The sequence below is a fragment of the Silurus aristotelis genome (assembly GCF_946808225.1).
Source record: "Silurus aristotelis genome assembly, chromosome: 15".
Lineage (NCBI taxonomy): Eukaryota > Metazoa > Chordata > Actinopteri > Siluriformes > Siluridae > Silurus > Silurus aristotelis.
Genome location: NC_139588.1, coordinates 16,665,496 through 16,689,574, shown reverse-complemented (window position 1 = coordinate 16,689,574; position 24,079 = coordinate 16,665,496). Strand labels below are relative to the sequence as shown.

Below are 24,079 nucleotides of genomic sequence, written 5' to 3'. Positions count from 1 at the left end.
CAAAGCTTCATGTGTATGTTACACACACACACACACACACACACACACACACACACACACACACACACACACACACACACTCTTTTATTTTCTCATTAAATACCTTCTCCAAAATGCAGTTATCAGATTACCCAGGCGTGTAACGATTGAAAAAAAAGAACAATATCAATATAAATCCACTGGGTGGCGCCCTTCAACAAGACACAACTTTTAAAAATGAAAACCAGACCCCAATAACACGTGTATCAAAGGGTGAAGTCTGCATGCATTTTACCTTTAAACCTTAAAAAAACTGTTCCAGAAAGTGGCTCTAACAAACCTTTATGAGAACAGTGTATTTTCTAAACAGACACATAACAGAAAGGGACTACCCTTGCTTTATTTCAAATAAATGATAAATAAACTCAAGTTGTATTAAGTGACCTTAAATTATATTTTTAATTATATTTATAAAAATAAAAAATAAAAATAAAATCAATAAATAAACACGTCAATGCATGTTATCTGCCACAGGATGTTATCCTGTAAGTATGTAAATGATTCCATTCGTTTAACCTTTTGTGTTTAAAATCTTGCATTCAGAAATGTTGCATGATGATATTTAGGCTTCTTCTAAGTCACATGTTTGCGAGAAAAAAGAGGCACTGTTGAGGGGGTGGAGGAGGAGGAGGCCTCTGCTGACACGCTCATGTCACATCCTCAGGTGCAAGAATGAGTTGCTCGAAGCCACTAAAGAGAATTTCAGATCCGTTCTTATCTGTGCTGTGAATAAAAAAAACTGTGTGGTTTGACGTACCGATTCCAGAGACTAATCTGCAGATCATTTACAAACAACCGCTGAAGAACAGGTGGCACTTTTTTTAGTATAGACCTCATTGCTCAGACCCCAGATTGTGTTCTCCAGTGACATCTGAGACACGGCTATTATCCAGGAACACCACTGATTTGGGTTCTCTTCACCTATTTCACCACAGACACTGTAAAATGCAGCTTTACAGAAATCTGGATGTAATGAGAAAACCAGAGACCATACTGGCAAGAAATGGCTATCTGAGACATGAAAACAAAATTTCAAAGAAAACCTTTAATCAATACTTATATACTATAGTGACTGTTTTTTAAAGGTCAAAGGTTATTCACCACGAGCATACTGTTTGTTAAAGGAAACAATTTACCAATCTAGCACGAAGGCTTCATAATGTGACGCAAGATGAAGAGCAATCTGTTCCTATAAATGTTTATAAAATAACACAAAAGCCCACCAAAGGTTTTCACATCCCACTTCCTGTGGAAACTCAGGTCTTTTGTTTAATATAAAGGAGACTGCGGTCTATCATTTCTAGGTCTGTCGTTACACCTACACTGTTTAAGAGCAGGAAGCGAGGGTGTTTTCTAAATCTGGGAATCCCTCTGCACCCACGTTCCAGAAAAGCTCTTAGTTGTTCGTACCGTGACCATGTGTCTTCATATCAAAACAACATAAAACAGGAGTGCTCAATGAAACATTGAGTCATTTCTATTTGGTTTGATACTTGAGGGTATAGGGGGATCTCATCTGCATCATCTCATTTTCTTTCTCAGCAAAACTGACCTTTTATAACATTTGCATGAGACAAACAATTTAGTAAATACTTCTAGTCTTCTAGTTCTAGTTGTCTTCTAGTTGGTCAAAGCCTGTGAACCTTCAGAATGTGGAAACTGACCGAGTCCCTTAATCGTAGTAAACTGACCTTTTGTACATTTTGCGTTATTCTTCGCATAAAAAATACCTTTTATTGTCATTATTCCCAGTGCTAGACAGAAAACAATGGACTTCCCTGTTAGTTCTCGGGTCTTCCCAAAGTTACGTTACCATAAGTTCCATCTTCATGTAGAAGTTTCCCTTTACCACTGTTGTCCTTGGATTGCTGTAACACACTCACACACACACTCTCACACACACACACACACACACACACACACACACACACACACACACACACACACACACATATATAATATAAATATATACATATACTAGATATTTCTTTAAAAACTATCAAATGCTTACTAAATTAAAAGTATCTAAATTAATACAATTTAATTAATCAATAAAAATTACCACATAAATATCAAGGTATTGTAAAAAACGAATAACTGCTAAAATTAAGTCCATTAAAAACGTATTGATCTAAACTGTAAGATGTGTCCTAAAGCATTTATATTTACCGTTATGTACAATCTGAGTTTTTCTCAGGCTAATTTTGTTAGCTATTAGTATGGATGTGATTTTATCCTGACACAGAATTAACGAAGAAAACAGGCTAATACAGTTCAGTATAGCAGTTAATGCTAGTTTACCAGTGAAACTTATTTCTACATGCCTTTTTACAGAGGCAAAAATGCTTTCATATAAAAGACCTGTTGCTAATCGAATGCCTTTTGAAACATTTGGTATTTAGATCGACACAGATAGCACTAGCATTAGCACTAGCTACAGTGTGTAGTCGAAGAAGCTCTTTTGACATGCTGATCATGTTTTTTTTTTAACACTGATGAAATTAATTGGGTGCCTTTATCCATAAGTATATCATGCTAACATTAAACGTGAATAAAATGTACTGGAGCTCATTTGTCTGCTATAAAAATAGCTCACCATAACGCCACTTACCAGTGAGCTGCATCTATCTGTTTCCTACCTTGTTAAATCGTTGTTGATAATTATTGTCAGAAGTCATTGATCAGTGTCTTCTCATAGATGAATATCATTCATTATTAATAATACCATATAATTAAAGGTAAATTAAGCAAATGTGTTATTTCAAAAGTGTGTATCAAACCGGTAGCCCACATTAATCGGTACCCATGAAGTAGCTCTCAGTTTCAAAAAGGTTGGTGACCCCTGCTATAAAGTGTACAGTTATTGACTGGATGAGAGCAGAACAGAACTTTAGATTTGTTATGAAGGATTTCAAAGGTCTAAATAAAAATTCAAAGTGTTGAAATGTAGTATATATTAACCTCCAAATGAAACGTATAGTAATGAAGTGCAATTACTCAAAGATTACAAGTGAATAGAACGTTATTGTTAAAAAAAAAAAAAAAAAACTTCAGAGAACAGGGTTTCATCCTTTTTGAGAAAAAATATAAAACAATTTTTTTTTTAGTTATTAATAAATTTAATATTCATAGTCATTCAATAGATTTTATCTCCAGACTTTTACTCATTTTGGAGTGTGTTGTATCGAGATTTGTACTCATCCTGCCACAAATTTAACAAAGTAAGGTACTGAGGTAAAGTGAGGAGCCCTGGGGTGCAGTCAGTGTTCCAAATATCATGTAAACCATATCTTCATGAAGTCGGCTTTGTGCACAGGACTTTGCCATCGTAGAACAGGTATAGGTCTCCTAGTTCAAGTGAAAAAAATTTTATTTCAATGCTATTGCATCCAATCCAATCCAATCCAATCCAATGTAATCTAATCCAATCCTATACAATTGTGTGCCTCCAACTGTGTGGTAAAAGCTTTGGAAAGAATCACATAAAGCTGGAAAAGTCTTAAAATTTTATGGATATAGCGTAACCACAATACAATAGTGTAACTGAAAAATGGCAGTGTTTCTATATGGTTGTGATGATACTGAATGCTGAAAATAATAATTTCAATAATGGATTTTCCAGTTTAAGTGCTCTGACTTGTGCGCAACACTTAATTTGGCCGGTTTATTAGGTATTGTAAAATGAGGCCATCACCCAGCTGTACTGGAACTAGACATCCACCACTAAAGACATAATGGAATCATGCTAGAAGGAAGGAAAACGAATTAGACAAAAGTATTTACAGAACAACTTTGTAAACCCCACTCTTCCCCCTCTAACCCACGTTCATTATGACCCTTTCTGAATTCTTGCCCACACTAGTGGATGTGAAACAATCACACAGATGTGACCGAAACTGTACGAGTGGGCGTCTCTCCGATTCTGACCAAGCTGATGGGATTTTAACGTGAACCCTGAGGTGTCGCTGAAAACATGATTCACTGCATCGCTGAAATTTAACACGCATCAAAATGATCCCCCTTTGAAGTGGAGGACTTTGTAATCTTTGCGTCAATCAATTTACAGTTAATGCAGTTCATACTGTAATTACGCCGGAGCCTGCTGTTGCACTTACACTTACTACAAACGTCTCTACAGAAATCGTATGCTACAGTTGCGTGCAAGACAATGATCTGTGAAAATGTGTTCATTTAGTAGTTTTCCATCTTTCCCTGTTACAACATTGCCCAAGTACTATAGCAAATTAAAACAAGTTACCTCAATTTTGCAAGCTTGCAAGTTTCCCAGCAACACTGCTCTAATTCATTTATTGCTTCACGAATATGCTTCATTAAGATCTCAAACTATTTACAGTCTACACCTGGTTATTTAGGGCATAAAAAGTTAAACTAGATAAAAAAACTGCCATCCGCAATGCTGTAGAAGAGAAGGCATACACTTATTTAATCTTTCATGTCCAGTAAGCACATTTTCCAGAGCTCTTTCCAGGATCACAAAGTGTGAACATAACCTGGGTAGGAATATCAGTCTATTGTCAACTGGCAGCTTAACCACATAACTTCTGGGAAGCAGAAGACAACTGGAGAACCCAGAGGAAAGCCACACATAGAGAGAATGTGTGAAACTATATACAGTGTTTGCCCCCTTCCTGATTTCTTTTTATGTTTGTCACACGTTAATGTTTCAGATCATCAAACTATGAAACTCAAATCTCCTTCAGGATTTTTTGGTAAACTGCAGAATTCATGGTTCCATTCATCACAGCCAGTCTTCCAGGTCATGAAGCAGCAAAACAGCCCCAGATCATCACACTACCACCATATGTTACTGTTGGTATGATGTCTTTTTCTGAAATGCTGTGTTACTTTTACGCCAGACGTAATGGGACATAGGGGGAGTGGTGGCTCCAGCGGTTAAGGCGCTGGGTTGCCGATCGGAAGGTCTGGGGTTCAAGCCCCGGTATCGCCAAGCTGCCACTCTTGGGCCCTTGAGCAAGGCCCTTAACCCTCTATGCTCCGGGGGTCCCTTACGAGGGAAATATCAAGGTCCGTGACGTCGGAGTGACGTGGGGCTGCCTTCCCGTGGGCTCACCACCTGCAGGAAGGACCGTAAGGGACGGTGCTGTGAGGATTGGGCAGCAGTCGAAGGCGGGGGCCTGCTTAGACTGCTGCCCCTGCAACCCGAATTACGGATAAGCGGGAGATGATGATGATGATGATGATGATGATGATGTAATGGGACATACACCTTTAAGTTCAACTCAAGTTCATCAAGATGTTTTCTGGCAAAAAACAACAAAAAAAAAACACAAGCCTTTATGTTCTTTTTGCTCAGCAGTGGTTTTCGTCTTGAAACTCTGCCATGCAGACCATTTTTGCCCGGTCTCTTTCTTATGGTGGAGCATGAACACTGATTTAAACTGAGGCAAGTGAGGCTGCAGTACTTTGGATGTTGTTGTGGGGTCTTTTGTGACCTCTTGGATGAGTCGTCGCTGTGCACTTGGGGTAATTTTGGTCGGGCGGCCACTCCTGGGAAGGTTCTCCACTGTTCCATGTTTTTGCCATTTGTAAATAATGGCGCTCGTTGGTGGTTCGCTGGAGTCCCAAAGCTTTAGAAATGGCTTTATAACCTTTTCCAGACTGATAGATCTCAATTACTTTCTTTCTTATTTATTTATTTCTGAATTTCTATGGCTCTCGTCATGCTGTCTAGCTTTTGAGGATCTTTTGGTTTACTTCACTTTGTCAGGCAGGTCCTATTTAAGAGGTTTCTTGATTGAGAACAGGTGTGACAGTATTTAGGCCTGGGTGTGGCTGGAGAAATTCAACTCAGGTGTGATAAACCACAGTTTTAACAGGGGGGCAAACACTTTTTCACACAGGGCCATGTAGTTTTGGATTTTGTTTTCCCTCAATAATAAAAACCTTAAAAACTGCATGTTGTGTTCACTTGTGTTATCATTTGGTAATATTGAAATTAGTTTGATGATCTGAAACATTAAAGTGTGACAAACATGCAAAAAAAAAAAAATCAGGAAGGGGGCAAACACTTTTTCACACCACTGTATATACACATACATACACACTAGGGCTTTCAAAATGAACGTGTTTTACGCATCTTAATGGAACAGATTTTTATTAACATGCAATTATTGCAGCGTGTACTTCTGTTTGACCATTTTTTAATTAAAAATAGAAAAGGAGCGAAATTAAAACCTCCAATGCAATACACATTTATTCACAATGCCCTTTCTGCAATTAAATATATAAATATTTAACATAGAATATATAGAATAATCTAATATAGAATAATTAATAAAGGGCTCAATTAATATTAGCATGTTACAATTAGTAGTACAATTAGTGTATTAACAATGAGAAAACTATTATTGTAAGGTTATTTATATTATTATTATTTAAGGTACAATTAGAACAGATACAAATGTGCAATTAAGTTGCGATTAAAGACGAGTTTACTCGTGACAATCGTGCGATTAATCGTGATTAAAATATTTATCTATAGAAAGCCCTAATATAAATATATATAATAACTAAAGGTACAATATTTGAACTCACTCATTTCACACAGAATGTATTTAAATATGGATTCTTTTTTTCCACACATGAAATTTTGCATTAAATAATCAACATGCTAATCATCTTAAAATAATGGTGACTAGTGTAAGGAAGTATACACTTATTTAAAAGTATAATCTAATCTGGTGACTTTTTTAACGTCATAAAAAATGATTAATGCAAACACCTTCATTGAACAGGTTCAACTGGTACATTTCAGTGTTTTATCTGGGTACTCATCTAATTAAATCAAGAATAAAGTGTGTGTTAGACCAGGAAAAAGACTAAAATGTGCAGAGGAACTAAAGCAAGACAAAGGGAACTATAGCAACTTTTAAAAATGTATTAAAGATTTGCCAATTTGTATTGTGTATTTCTGTAAAACCCCACAGATCAGGGTTCTTCAGCTGCCAGTCACCTGTTGACGGAAGGAAAAAACACCTCATTTGCATTACTAAAAAGAGTGCAGCGTGTGGGTTTAGCTGGTAAGAGAATTGGGAACATGTAGGCGGTGAAGTGTTAAGGTTGTAATCCTTATTCATTGGTTTTTATTTGCTATATCCCTGATTGAAGGTGAGATTTTCACAGGTTAATGTTAAAGCTGGTTGTGAATCATTCTAACGGTCATGAAGAACTGATACGAGTACCTACATTGTAATGCTTTATGGGAATTCAACCATTTAATGAGCAAGAAAAAAAAAAACCCTGTATCACTGGTCTTCTCAGAAAGGATTTTGACTGAACGATAAACTATTTCTTTTGGAGGTTTATACAACTCCAAAAACAAAAAAAGTTTACACTGTGTACAATGTAAATAAAAACAGAATTCAATGAATTGCAAATATCATAAACCACAACTTGACTCACATAGAAAACAGAAAAGACATCAGATGTTAAAAATAGATAAATGCACCAGTTTGAGGTAAAAACAAGCCAATTTGTATTTGATGGCTGCAACATGTCTCAAAATCTTTTTTAAATTCAACAGTTGAGCAGTGACACGGAGTCTCTTAAAATTAAAGATGGGCAGAACTTCACCAATCTGTGTAAGACTGTGACTACACATTGCGAAACAATTTCAAAATAATGTTAAATATTAAATTGCAACACAGTTGAATATCTCATCATTTACAGTACATATCATCATTAAAATAATATGGCGAAATTCCTGTGTAAATGGGATAAGAGTGTAAATCTATACTGGATGCCTATGATCTTCAGATTTTACAACAGTCATGATTCTGTAATAGGAATCATTAGATGGGCTAATAATCACCTCCAGAAATCATTGTCTGTGAACACACTGTCATGTCATCCACAAAAGCAGGTTCAATTTCATGCTAAGAATAAGGCATTCGTTAAAATCCAGAGACGCCACCATTCTCTTTAAACCAAAGCTCATTTAGAATGTTCTAAGGCAAAGTGTTCAAATTGATTAGGAATTTGAATTTCTTTTTGGAAAACCATGGACACCACATCCTCGGGACTAAAGAGGAGAGGGATCATCTGGCTTGGAAAGACTCCATCAATACTGAATGGTATATACAGGCTTTAGAGTAACAAATGCTTCCATCCAGAAAACATCTTTTTCAGGGAAGTGCTTGCATATTTGACCAAAATAATGCTAACTGCACACTGCATCTATTACAATAGCACGAGTCCGGGTGGTGAACTGGCCTGCCGGAAGTCTAGACATTTCACCATTTGAAAACATTTGGAACGTCATTAAATGAAAAATACAACAAAGGACACCCAGAACAGTTAAGCAAATAGAATCCTGTACCAGACACATATGGGACAACATTCTTCTCCCAAAACTTTAGCAACTGGTCTCCACAGTTCCCAGATTTATATAGTAAGAATACTTGATGCTGCACAGTGACATGGTAACATGGCCCTGTCCCAGCTTTTTTAAGACCTGATGCAGACATCAAAGATAAAAACTACCCTTTTCCATGAAATGGTGTATATATACTTTGTTTAAACATTTGATATGTTCTAGTGCGAATACAATATGGTTTATGAGATTTGCAAATCATTGCTTTTATTTACATTTGACACTGTGTGCTCTTTGGAATTGGAGTTATACATTTACTATACATTGTATTTGTGGAAAACTTGATGATTCCGTGAACTGCCTTCCAAGTTTTATCTTTAATAAAACAATCAATTGGACCAAAATGTTGTTCATGCTTCTAATAGTGTAGATTATTACACATGTTACAAGCCAACATCAGAAATGTAAGTTTGCTTTTACTGCTGCAATAAAAAGAGACAGTTTTTTTCAAGTATTCAAATGAATTTAATCTGGCGAACATATAATTAATACATCCATAAAAAAGTATAAACAGAATACATTAGTTAGATTGCATTCCTTTCTTATTTCTCATGACCTCTATGTGAATGATTAAAGAAAACTTAAAGGGGAAAAAAATTATAAAGAAAAACACATTCACCTGCTCAGCAATTACATAAATACGGTCTCTCTCCTGGAGAGAAGCCTCACAGAAACACAAATGATCAATGATTTAAACACCACCACTCAAACATCTCTTTATAGTCTGTTTGGTAAATTTACTGTAAAAATATCTGCCCAATGTCCTTTTAATTTGCATAGCAGTCTATGAAGCTATCAAAAAAAAAAAAAAAAAGATTTCAGTAATAAACTAATAATGAATTAAAAGGCCAGGAAAACTATTTATGCTTAAAAAAAAAAACGTCACATGCGGCAGAAACAAACGTAGAATTTCTTCAACTAATCCGATCATTTACAGACTAGTGTACAATTCATCTTGAATCTTTAATTGTACAACAAATCTGAGTAAAAATAGTGTATTTTTTTATTATAAAGTACATTATAGTACCAAACTTATATATATATATATATATATATATATATATATATATATATATATATATATATATATATATTAAACAAACTGATATTGTTTGTGTAGTACCCAAAAGCTCATTACTGTACCCAAAAAAGGAGTGTTTTTAAATCACACATAAGGAAAAACATCCTTGATTTGAAAATAAACACCCTTTAATAAACGGATAGCTACACCTGCAGACACCCCGGTGTTTAACTGGCTATTTGGCGTGCAGTTAATTTTGTAGAAACACACCTTATGTACTGTCCTGATTATTCTAGTTATCACATGATTAGACTTTTTTAAACCGTGGAAAGCTCCACTGTACTGTCTAACTGGTGTGTCTTTACACATGGTCAAAACATTTGACCATCATTGACTTGGCTAATCATTACTGCATGCAGAACAGCCACTGTAAGGAACCGCTTTATTCACAGATTCCTCACCTCACGTTCGTTAGCATCACATACTGTACAAACATTAGTGTTACTCAAAGATCAAATGCAGTGTTGATTCTGTTCTGTACTTGTCTTTTTTTTTTTAATTGCTTAAATAGGCATAAAGAAAAAAAAATGCAAGCATTACTAAAAGTATCTAATAGGTTAGGCAATTGTTTACTCATAAAAATCGGAGAAAATGTGTAACATACATAATACCTATAGTACAGTGCTCATTGTTGTTACTAATGACTTTTTTTCTGAAGTTTCCAGATAGCTGTGACAACTGCACATTTTGCACTAGTTTCAGTCAAAATAGCAACGTTTAAGTGTCTAGAGTATGTAAAACACACTGATGACAACGAAAAAAGAAAAAAAGAAAAACACTAGGATTGTAATTGTAACTGGTAGTATTAGTTACAAATTGAAATTGATTTCTTTATTTTTAATTCACACATATCCTCTATTTATAATTCAGTAATTACTCTGCCAAGGCAACCGTTCTTTTGTGTGTCCTAGATACATAGTGGAAGGCTGGTTTCCCCACATGAACTGGCTGTTTGATACTGAACATTTAAACACCAAAGTGAGCACATCAGTTACATTTCAGCAACCATTTTAGCATATTTAGTAGGGGGTAATACTATAAAATATATCCAAGTTTCATTTCTAGTAACTTTTTAGCTTGTACAGCAGTATAGATTTACTGTCCTCTAAAAATTATTCGGCACACAGCCATTATTGTCAAAATAACTAGCAACAAAAGTGAGTACACCTTAAGTAACAACAGCTGTACATGTATTGTGTAGACATGTACTTTGACATTCTGAAGCAGAACATGATGCCCTCCCTTCAGAATCTTGTTCGAACGGGAATTTTCCAACATGAAAACGACCCCAAACACTCTACATAAACACAACTGCCTTGCTGAAGGTAATGGAGTGGCTAAGTATGTCTCCAGACCTGAACCCTATTGAGCACCTGTGAGGGATCCTCAAGCTAAAGGTGGAGAAGCACCAGGTGTCAACCATCCCGCATCTCCTTGATGTCATTATGGAGAAGTGGAAGAGGATCCCAGCAACAACCTGTGCAGCTCTGGGGAATTCCATACCCAGAAGAATTAAGGCAGTGCTACACAACAATGATGCTCACACAAAATATTGACACTGTTTTGGCTGTATGTTGAGTTATTTTTAGAGGACAGCAAATCTGTACTGCCATTTAAGCTGCACACTGATTACTCTAAAATATATCCAAGTTGCATTTTTTATAGTTTTGTCCCTTGAGAATATACTAAAACGGTTGCTTAAATGTGAGGAGTGTACTCATACTGTAAGTAATACACACGGACACACACACTTCATAGCAAGAGGAGAACTATGAATCTGAAATGAATTACACTCCACATTGCAGCTTAGTCTCTAAGGTTTTGAAGGGACAGGACCAGGTGATCAGCTCCAGAGAAGTGAGTGGGTGTACATGCAACAAAAGAAGTTCTACTATGAATTTGCTAACTCTGTTAAGCCTACAGATACATGGGAAAAAGAAGACTATCTTCCTTTGAACCCCCCCTCATGTTAAATTTGACCGATGAATTTTGAATTTGTCCACTTATAATCAGTATCCTGTTTGGGACACCCAGTACAAGAAAGCCAGCAACACCGTCTTAAAATATGTGGAGCACAATCTACACAAACAGGACAGAACTTGAGAAAACATGTTTTACAATATGACCATTTAATCAAATGATTTGCAATTGTAGCCAATGTCGATCCTGGCTGTTTTAATGAATATTCTGACTGCTCAACAATGCACCAGATGAGTAACAATAGAACAAGAGTTTCTTTAAAAAAACAAACAAACAAACAAAAAAGAAAGAAAAAAAAATAAAATTACATTAGCCATGTGATTTCATATAAGAACAACCAGCTAATCTTTTAAATGCTAAATAATAAATATAGAATAATATGTATAAGTACCAAAGCTTTTTAATTATTTGCATTTCTATTCAGCCAGAATCAACATGGTGAAAGTGTATTTAAAAAAAAATTTAAGATAAAAAAAAAAAACCCTATAGATTTTTGTTCTGAAAAAACTTTATCAAACATTTTCTCTTCTTAGCAATTAGTACCTTCTCATCCGTGAGAAATTAAAATGACAACATTCTATTTAACTAAATTACTACAATGATCTGTACCTGATCTGACTGAGCCGCATGTTAAGGTTAAAATTTGCTACTCATTCTGGCTAAGAAGGTTGCAACTTCAAATGAGGTCTCCCAGGAGAGTGGTCAATTATCTCCTGTCAATGGAACTCAGGGGAAGTGATGATGATACTTGAAAGGACACCCATAGAGTAAGTGCTAAACAATGCCACATAATTAACGATGAGCACATGCCCAATGCTCGTTCCAAGTCTTGCTCTTTCCAATTAAAAAAATGCTGTGATTACAGATCATCTGTTCCTGATATCATGACAGAAAAACCTAGTTTATAATTTAGTAGGCACTCGTGGTCTGTTGCTGAAGAAGTCTCAGTACTAACTCCAACCATCTTATATAAGGGTAGAAAATACTTAAAAACAGACCTTTGGAAAGAGGAAGAAAAAAAAAAAAAACAGGTGAATTGAAATATATTTAGAGAAGCAAGAGGAGGTGACAAGGTTTCATTTAATCCCCTTGACTCCATGCATCCAATGTATTGCCCATCAAAAACACTGAGGGGTTTTCGTATGTAAGCAAACAAGTTTGATCAACCTCAAATAGCTTATAGTTTAAACAATGAATTCTGAAAAGGTTAAAAATGACTTGGGCAGTTTGGTGGTCCATAAGGTTAAAAACTATAAATAAGAATACTAAAATCAAGCATTCATGGTTATTTAGTAACAAAGACAGACAGAAATATCACACATCTAATGGAACAAATCCAATTTCATCACACCAAGACCAAATATTGGCTCAGCAAAAACAGAACCCTCAAACACACACATTTCCAACACATGAAAAATGATGAACGTTTCTTTTAGTCAGTAATGCTGACTTCCATTTATTTGAAAGAAGAAAAAAAAAGAAAAAAAAAAAAGAAAAAGAAAAGAGAGAACGATTGTTACCCTTTTCGGTACCTTTTTTCATATACAGAGTAGAAACAAAGATCCGTGAAACACACCCAGACACACACCCAAGAAACACACACACACACACACACACACACACACACACACACACACACACACACACACACACACACACACACACACACACACACACACACACACACACACAAGAAAATAGAGGAAGCAAAACCACAAATAACGTGGTTGGTTTATAACTGTCCTTCATCTAGACCTTCTGTAATGGAGCCTGTGCTGCTCTCTTGCTGCTCTTTTTCACTCGGCTGCGTGCATAGACACGGAGAAAGAGTGCAAAGAACACCACGGCCAGCCCAAAGCTTCCTGTTGCTGAGATAGCATGGCCGTAGAGGAGGCAGGACAGCAGGATAGCGATGGCCTGGCGCAGTGTCATAATGATGGTGAAAACCGCGGCTCCAAACTGTGCGATGGTGTAGAAGATGAAGAGCTGACCGAAAGCGGAGCAGAGTGACAGCAGAGCGGCATGAGCTGCAAATTCTCCGTGGCGGTTCATGAATGCCAGCGAGTCGAAGAGAGCACCCGTCTCCAAAAGAGAGCCCACCGTTAGCAGGCAGGAGAACAGGTTAACGCCAAACATCATTTGCACAGAGGACATCTTGTGGCGGAAAAGTTCGTCCTGCCAGTTGGAGGTAAAGCTGTCGAACATGATGTAGCCGGCCAGTATGATAATGCCGGAGAAAGTTGTGATGGTTGCGTGCTTGGTACTGGTTGAGCTCGACAAAAGGAACATACTCACACCCACTGAGATCAGCACAGCTGTAAAATATTCCCAGTATTCATAGCTCTTGTGTGACACCAGTTTACCCATCAGCATTACAGGAATGACTTTAGAGGCTTTAGCCAACACCTAGAACATCAGAAAGAGAGTTTGTGTTAAATACAGGCTGTTAACATGCATAAAAACACTGCTATTTTTTTATACTGTATATTTTACTGGGGAGATGGTCATTTAGACACTTTCAGGGCCCTGGTCAAGGCCTTTCACCCCGTAGCTGCTCAGTTGTAAGATTGAGATAAATGTAAGTCGCTCTGGATAAGGGCGTCTGCCAAATGCCATAAATGTAAATGCATACAGATACACATTAGACCTCTAAGCAAAAGATTTAAGTTACTAACCCTGTGGCACATACAGTATTTCACAAAAGTGAGTTCACATTTTAGCAAATCTTCTCATGGGACCAAACTATAGAAATGAAACCGGGGTGATATTTTCAATGTCTCTGTGCGGCATGTATAGCACTACAGATTGAGTGTTTATCCGTGCAAAGCCATGCCTTATTCATCATGTCTGCTTGACAGGACATGCAAATCTGTGTATCTTGTGTAAGAAGCAGTTAAGATTTGGTGCTTTGAATACAATTCTCTGAACACTGAACACTGGATGTTCAACCTGGCATCTCATGGCAAAGACTCTCTGAGGATTTGAGAATTCAAATTGTTGCTAAACTTGTTTAGCTCAGATGGTCTTCAGCATGCGTTTCGATGCTATGGTGAGGTGTACCAAGAAAATACAGTCAAGCATGGTGGTGGTAGCATCATGGTCTGGGGCTGCAGGATTGCTTCTGTTACTGGGGAGCTGCTGTTCATTAAGAGAAACATGGATTCCAACATGATTACAACTGTACATGATGCCCTCCCTTCAGAAACTGGGTCGCATTTTTCCAACATAATAACGGCCCCAAACACAACACAACAAGATGACAACTGCCATGCTTTGCTGAAGGTGATGGAGTGGCTAAGTATGTCTCCAGACCTGAACTCTATTGAGCACCTGTGAGGGATTCTGAAGCGCCAAGTGTCAAGAGGAGTGGAAGAGGATCCCAGCGACAACCTGTTCAGCTCTGGTGAATTCCATACCCAGGAGGATTAAGGCAGTGGTAGATAACAACGGTGTTTACACAAAATATTAACACTTGTTTTGACATGTTGACTTAGGGTGTACTTACCTTTGTTGGCAGTTATTTTGATTATAATAATGGCTGTATATTATTTTTAAAGGACAGTAAATTTGTACTATGTATTATTACTATACAAGAGATTTCAGCTTTACATGAGACAAAAAAAACTTTAAAAACACATTCAAATGACACATTATTAAAAAAAATCCCTTGTTATTGAATACAATCGTTTCCTGGCAGTATGGTAAAAGGTACAGACAACAAGAGTTGTTTAATGGTCAAAGGAAAACCACAATAAAAGACATAAGGCATAAGGGGAACATTATTACAGTGGCTATAAATATTTTTATCTTTTTTTTTTTTTTTTTTTTTTTTTTTTTTTACAGGTAGTCGTCGACTTACGACCACAATTGGGACCGACAAATCGGTCGTAACACGATTTGGTCGTAGGTAGAGTAGGCTATATGTACAGTACTGTGAAATTATGCCGAAAGCTGGTAAAAAAAAATAACGTACGCCGCGGCTAGCGATTGTGGTCGTAAAGTCGAATGGTCGTAAGTTGCATAGGTTGTAAGTGGACGACTACCTGTATATTAGTCACCTTGCAAGATTAACAGACCAATTTATCCAATAGCTAAGACACTGTGCAAGTTTCATAGACCTGGCTAAGTTTCAGAGAAAACTGTAGTTCAAGATGAATAATATATCTGAAGAAGGTGTGTCCAAGTTCACAGGTAAATGGAATTTCTTTTATAGATTTTATGGATAAATGTAAAAGATCTGTAGCTCTTAATGCTCAGGTTGCATGTTACTGCCATTTATTTTAAATGTGGCTCATAATAAAGGAGATTTATTCGTTTTGTCTCCACACAATCAAAGATAGGTCAGGGAAGTTCAGCTCAACATACTAGACATTTTGACATTTCCCTAATGAAATGAATCATTTGCAAATTCCATAAGGTTTTGTCATGGTAAGCTGATTTAAATAACTCTTTTGATATTCTGGTGCACAATGACATGACTGCCTCGCATAACTGGTATAGGATTGTCAGCGGTGCATTCATGTAGTGAATCTCCCATTCTAGCCCATCACAAAGATACTAGGGAGGTCACTGTAACACTTTCAGTGTCAAGTTTGTGATAGCGTGCATTACTTGTTAGAAGTAGGTGATCGGTGCAAGATAGCTGAAATGACATCATTAAGTGATGCACATTGGCAGCCACACTATTTAGATAGACTGGCATGCTTGACTGATTTGAAAGAGCAAAGTGTACGCTCGAAAAACAAACAAAAGTTTAAATCCCCAAATCATTTAAACCACATGCACAAGGCAGGCTGAGTCTATAGACTTATGCCATCTGACTGATTTGGAATAAATCTAGATTCACCGGAGTAGACTTGGAGACTTTGTCATTGTAGTGCTATAATATATTTAGTTTGGTAGCTCTCAGAGACCAGCAGCAATAAGAAAGCAAATGTAGGAGTAAACAAGAGTACATGATATTCTTCCAATCTTCCACTGTAAATCTTAGTCATCCTGTACCTAATGTAGCTTCATATCACTGTTCTTGACTGAGAGAGTGAAAACTGATGTTGGTGCTGATTAAGATTTAGCGATTAATATACTGTGCATTGAGATGCTTTTCTGTTCAGCACAGTTGTATAGGAGTGGCCATTTAAGTTACTGCAACCTTCCGGTCATCTGTAACTAATCTGGCCTATTATTTCTCTCATCAACAAGGGATTTTGTTCCTCAGAACGGGGAATATTGGTGTCTGGCTAAAATACCAAAATGATAAAATAATAGTTAACCTTAAAACACAGCAGTAAACACATTTCCAAGTTTAAACAATTGCCATCACTTGTTATGGTAATTCAATTAACCATCATTGGCAGCGGCCTAGCATATATAGTCACTGGACATTACCTGTGTAGGGAAGCTGATGTATTTGAGGGCTTCATACTGACACCAGCTGCTCAGGATGTTAGATATGGAGGCAAACGAGTACTTGTACATGGGTGCCGTGTGCCTGGGTTGTTTAAATAGGATGCAGCAAAGGCCGGACACTGTAAGAGCCAGGATGCGGTTCATAAACACCAGAAACTGAGAGTCTGTGAATCGCTCGCCGTTTTCCCCATTTTCAGTGGCTCCGTAGGAACGAGTCATCACTCGCTCCTGCAGCACACCCCACGTCAAATACGAGCCCTGAGACACAAAAACAAATTATACACTGAATAAATAACTATAGAATTCTCATAATTAACTTGATTTTTACTTTAGATTTGTATTTTTTTTTCTTAAAGAGAAACAACTGAGAATTTATTGGAGGGAGACTGTAATCAAAAACATAATATACATTCATATTAAGGTTTTAATGATACAAGAACACATACCAAAAAAAAAAAAAATTTCGGTTCGGGACACGTGTTCCCAAATGCAATCCTTTTTAAATGCCGAACAGTTAAAACCTGTTCCTTCAGGAATGTATTAAGTGGCTGACCGCAAACTTGTTTAGTCTCTGCCTCACACTTTGAGTGCATTTTTTAATTATTATTATTAAACTTGATATTAAAAATATACACAACAATGCCAGGAGTATTCAAATTTTTTTTTAACTAGAGTTAGCGAACTGTCACTGTGGCTACTCACTCCGTACAGGAAATAAGATCTGTTTCTGGTCATGCATGAAAACGGTAAAGAATCCATAGCGCTTGCATTGGCTGCTAACCAGGAAGTTCCTAGCAGCTAAGGCTCTTTGGGATTGTTTATGTCCAGCTTCAACAATTTCACTTAAAAGAAAATTCCACATATCGAATGAAGGAATGAATGGAGGATGGAAGGAATGAAGACATTTGTTAAAATATGCTAAAACAGTTAAGTAGAGCATATCATTAGAAAATGTAATATTAAATCTAAAACACACATACATCTTTATTAACCACATGGGCTCTAACAAATGTAAACTACTTAATTTTATTGATCAGTTTATTACATTTTATTTAATCAATTAATTTGTGCCAATTTTTATTTATTACTCAATTTAATCAATATTATAAAACGTGTATTGCATAATTTGATGTTTTATTTTATGTTTTATAAAATATTATACAATATTATTTTATACATTATAGTAACCAATTTAACCATTTTATTTAAAATTGTTTTTAAAAATTTAAATGGTTCATATGCTGATCATCACTAATGTTAATAATAAACTGCGTTTGCAATGCAATTTTGTTGCATTTCTTCTCCCTAATTGGCTTAAAAACCGAGGTACGTACCGAACCATGAATTTTGTGTACTGCTACAGCTCTAATGTATATACATAAACTACTACAATCATTTAAAGCAGCACAAATGTAAAAAAAAACAAAAAAACCCAATAAAGGTTAATTAAAATGTCAGTGAGCATCTCACACTTACCTGGAGTCCTGCAGCACAAAAAATAAGTTTGACGGCTTGTCGTGTTGAAGAAGTGGACTCGTTTCTGGGTGTCTCAGGTACATCATCCAGCAGCGTTGATTTAGAGTCACTTCCAAACACACATGCTTTTATAATGGGAAAACAAACCCCTCGACCTGCAAAACAACAAAAGTGAATAGCATTTAAGAACCATAATAATCAACATAAATGACAAAAAGCCAGATCTCACCAGATCACTATTAAAGCAAAAGTGACCTCTTAATGTGATCTTATATTTTTGCCATCACTTACTCAATTATTAGTAAAAGGACAAAGATTACTGAGCACACCTGTCTCAATATAGTTAATCCTCTTGAAGTAGCGAATCAGGAGATATCCAGGGATGATGATGGTGCTATAGCCCAGAATGTTGAGGAAAAAACGGAAAACCCAGACATCCTGCCAGCCTTCCAGGAGCAGAGTTTCCCCAATGTCAGCCACCACAGGGGTACAGAGACACAGCAGCAGGATAGGACACACACTGCAAAGACACACACGGTATTTCAGACTCATGTTTACTTTCCTAGCCGCCGGCAGACACTTCACACTCAAGGTACATAAAGACAACATTCAACTACACAACTGCCTCTTTCAGCAGAATTTCCATTTTACTCCAAAACCTGATCCCATCAGCAGGGTTCAGCACACTCTCCCACATAAATAAACCCAAATTCTCAGCTACTCTTAAAGTGAAGTCAAATATCAAATGCTTTTGGGGCCCTCTGCATGCACCAACACACTGTACTGTATGCATGCAGTGCAAAACCACTTTTTACACAGCTGGCTCTCTCCTTCTGTCAGGCAAAGAGCAAGAATCTAAGGCTACATTGATCACAAATTCTTTGACACTAGACAACTGAAGGCTGGAAAAAACATGACCACGTAACTCAACATGTATCAGAAAAAATGTATTCTCTGGTGCCATATAATAAGTGTGCTCATATTCAATATGGTCACAGTGTTGACATTAGAATACCTACCAAAGGATAATATTTGTTTGACAAAACTCCATATGGAGCAGAAATCTGTCTATATGAAGAACAAACACTAAATCACATAAAAATGTATAGCCTGGACGTATATATACTGCCTGTCCTTCATTTGCAATTTATCAATGCCTGGTGAGACAAAAAAAAAGATAAACACAATATATAACGTTTGCATTACCACATAGAATTTTATATCAATTGATCATGTGGTGACTTCGAATACAGCCCTTCATAATGTACAGGAATTACAGCCCCTGACACATCTATTACCACCTAATCTCCGCAGTGTGTTTCAAACTATAGTTCAAGCTACTGAGATCGGAGATAAAGACTCTCCCAGTGTGAAGGCAGAATAAGAGCTGCTGTATTCTAAGGGCTCCAAGAAGTTACATGTTTCCCATAATGATGGCCATTTTTAAATCCTGGAGTTTTTAAACACAAAAATATCTGAACAATATATGAATATATGCAAAGTATCAGAAAGTATAATAGTAAGCCATGACTCATTTGGTGAAAAAAATGGTCTTAACTTAAAATAAAAAATTGTAAAATAAAATGCACACACAGTAAGTGATTGAGTGAGTGAGCATGTGTGCGTGTGTGCGTGTGTGTGTGTGTGTGTGTGTGTGTGTGTGTGTGTGTGTGTGTGTGTATGAAGTAGACAGTTTTTGAGTGGGCCTCCTTCAAAACCAAACAGAGTGCCTTTGTAAACGAGGCTTAACTCTTTAAGGTCACGACAGCAGGAGAGGAAAGTCTGCACCGTACAATCCCAGTAAGGACAATACTTTAGCCTTTCCTGTCATTTGTTTATTTAATAACAAAAAGCACCCGACCCGAAGAAAGAAAGTCTAGTTCCCGATGACATGTGAAAAAGCATGAACTTACAAAATTGCATGAAGCAAAACTTCCATGAGAACTTCTACTACAACTACCCCAACTTCTAATTTAGAAAACGTTATATCAATGAAATACTTGCATTTTAACAGCAATGCAGGATGTACATTTGTATCACCCAGTCTCACAACTTGGACACACCTCAATGGAGAATATCACGGTTTTAGATGTAGACTGGTCAAAAAAATTCTGACAACATATTTTCCAAATCCAGGTACTGAGGAGGTCACAACAACTTTCTGTTTCTACTAAACATTTTGGATTGATTTGGATGACTGTTACAGGAGTACATCTTACAAAGCAACTGTTTTAAATCTGAAGGTTGTTGAAACACAGATTAATAATGTACTTAATTACATAGTAGTTACCGCTCAAGGAAAAGCAGGCAAATACATTGTGTACATTGTCTCAAGTTCTGTGTTTCTCATGTCTTAATATAAATAAAAGATAATTACAACGCGAGACACGTCACAGTTTAATGCTTAAGAGGTTATAAAACACTAAATGAAACATCTGGCTTGAGCAAATCCAGGATGTGCTGACACTCATTCACGAATAATGGTGATCAAACATTTACGCAGGACTTCCAGTAACTCATTGTGTATTGTCTGTGTTTTAACTTTTCAAATGACTGGGTGTGACCTGTGCCACTGGGACCAGATAGGACAACTTTCTGAATTTCTAAAGCTGTAACACAAATATCTGATAAATTATTGTTTTGATATATTACACATTGGTATTTAATTCTCTTTGATGAAGCACTGTATTGCAATGGTTCGATTCTAAAAATATTATGCCGTTCTTCACAGGCAGCCATTTTACTGGATTCAAGGCCAGTAAATTTCAACACACCTTTAGCAAAACCAGTTCAGACCGCCTTCAAACTGTGCCTCAGTGTGGCATAACAATCAACACAAATAAAAAAAGAAGCAAAAACTGCACATTCGAATTTAAGATGAAGGAATAAATTGAGCCAATTTAAATTAAAACATACTGTTGAAAAAAAACTTTTTAAATATGAAAAATCTGAAACAAACAAACAAAAAAAAAAACAATAATGAGTGTTTTGGATACCCCAGTTATAGTCAATAATGTTGGGGACCAACCCGCTTGTGTGAGCTGAAGCGCAACAGTGAATGAACACCGGCAAAATGAAGCGCTTTACTAGTGGGTTAATTACTTCATCCAGCGATGAAAGACTCTCTCTCTCTCTCTCTCTCTCTCTCTCTCTCTCTCTATATATATATATATATATATATATATATATATATATATATATATATATATATATAAAAATGTGTGTGCCAAATGCACAATATTTAGTGCTTGATTGCTGATTTGGTAGAAAAATTGTTTTGATAGTGAGTTTATTTGATTTATTTATTTATTTTTTTACAATAAAAATCCAGTCCACTGTTCATAAAATGCAGTTCATTGATCTATGTGTGGGTTTGTGCTATTTACATTAGATCATCACATCAAGGGCATAAAAAAAAACAGTCTTAACAAAACAAAAACATGTTAATCACAATTTTTTCTGGGACAATGTATCGTCCAACCGAAGTGGCCGACTTAAGACGATGTATTAAATACTAACTAATAAAAATCTCACACGTGTCTATTAACGGTCAGGTATTTGGGCAGAACAAGTGTGTTAGTGTTCTTAGTGTCCTGGATGTAAAGGAAACAATTAAAATTTTCTTCTCATTGGTTTAAATCGAGTGATCTTAAACACACACACAAATAAAACTAATATCTATGGATTCTCTAAACATTTGGAATGGATTCAGTCATTTTCATTTACTCAAGCACTGATCAATGTTTATATTATCTAGTAATTATATATAGTGCCCTCTGATAGAGTAGATAAGAAGACTAAAAGAAAATATAATAGAGAATAAGTGGATTATAAAAATTGTGGGCAAGATGCCTTAATCTGTACAAGATGCTTCTTTCTTTCGTACAGTGCATTAGATGTATACAGCATCCACTCCTGTATAATTCTAATGTGTACAATGTGCACACTTGGTCAGTAAAGCAGTGCTCTGGAAGTCAGCCCACACACACACACACACACACAGCTAACCGGCTACGAAGCAAATTATAAAATGACAAACACTCTCTTGTGGTTTGCGCCGTTGTTTTTCTATATGACCACTTTCTGACGCGTTATTAGACAGAAGGACGGAGACACTTTGGTCTTACCTGCATGATAAAGGCGGCATTTTTTCACAAAGTTTTGCTAAGCTAGCTAGCAGGCAGACTAGCGGTTCACCCCCCGAGAAACTCTCTCACGGTCCTCACTTAGGCAGAACATGAAGAGTTAAAACATAGCGAGACAGCTAAAGGGTTAAAACTGAATAAAAATAATTTAAAAAAAAGCCTTATTTTTTCTAAAGAGACTTGTCGGTAACTTCTTTCTCTCAGTCTGTCTCTTCACACACTCAACGGCCACAGAGGAGCTGCTGGTGTCACACCTGCGCATGCGCAATGGAGACTAGCAGCTCGCTCTGGATTTTATTTTTAATCATAATGTTTAATCAGAAATTACAGTTTATTTTATTGGGTTAGTTATATGTTACCAACACCAACAAAACATAGGACGCGTTTTTAAAATTTGTTGTCAAAGTATTTAACATTTTGTGATGGTATTTGCTAGCTCGTTGTCTAGGCAACTGAGTCAGTTCCGGGTTTGCAGAAATAAAGCAAGTGCTCTTTCATTGATTCAAGTGAGACCAAGACTGATCAAGAGTTTATAACATTTACATCATTCTGCAACTAGTTACACTCTACCAGTCTAATTTTTATAGCAGGGACTGAATTTCTTTCATGGGGATAACAACATGTTTAAAAAAAGTAACATATATTATTATTATTTTATTTTATTTTGCAAAACAAAACCGGAACTAAGTAAAGAACTGTCATGCTGTACAGGAGAGGACCCCTTAATTGCCTTTAATAAACAAACAAACAAACCAAAATATGAAAAAAATAGCATGACTAATAAAATGACACAATTAATGACACACTTGTATGCAGATAAAAATTTTTTTACAAGATTTTTGGTAATATATTTGTTTTTAGAAAATGACTATATATATATATATATATATATATATATATATATATATATATATATATATATATATATATATATATATATATATATATATATCGAATAGGTATAACATTATGACAACCTGTCCAATATTTTGTTGGTCCACCTTTAGCAGCACAAACAGCCCTGATCTGTCAAGGCATGATGGACTCGACCAGTGAAGGTGTGCTGTGGTATCTGGCACCAAGATATTAGCATATCTAAGATCTATTAGATCTAAGTCCCATAAGTTGTGAGATAGATTAAGATCTGGGAAATTGGGTGGCCAAGTCAACACCACAAACTCGTTGTTGTGCTCCTCAAACCATTCCTGAACAATTTTTGCTTTGTAGCAGGGCGCATTATTCTGCTAAAAGAGGCCACTGCCATCAGGGAATACCGTTTCTTACCATTTTTTCATGAAAGAGTCTATTAACTGGTCTGTAATAATGCTTAGGTAGGTGGCATGTGTCAAAGTAATATCCACATGGATGGCTGGACCCAAGATTTCCCTGAAGAACATTGCCCAAAGCAGCACATAGTTCAATTCAATTATTTTTTATTTGTGTAGCGCTTTTCAAAGCAGATTTACACAGATAATGTGGTAAGAAAGAATCAATAAGATTGTTCTTTACAAGTGTAAGTTTGTTCCTAATGAGCAAGCT

The 24,079-nt window shown here is 36.4% G+C and overlaps 1 protein-coding gene across 1 annotated transcript; it reads right to left on the bottom strand.

Annotated features, from left to right (window-relative positions):
- Positions 1–13,063: 13,063 nt before the first annotated feature.
- slc35b2 (solute carrier family 35 member B2) lies at positions 13,064–22,816 on the bottom strand. The gene is made up of 5 exons (XM_083562334.1): positions 22,523–22,816; positions 18,725–18,915; positions 18,396–18,550; positions 16,899–17,177; positions 13,064–13,919 (listed from the first exon to the last, which is right to left on the bottom strand). The coding sequence occupies exons 1-5, from the start codon at positions 22,540–22,542 to the stop codon at positions 13,263–13,265; spliced, it is 1,302 nt and encodes a 433-aa protein (XP_083418460.1). The 5' UTR covers positions 22,543–22,816; the 3' UTR covers positions 13,064–13,262.
- Positions 22,817–24,079: the final 1,263 nt, after the last annotated feature.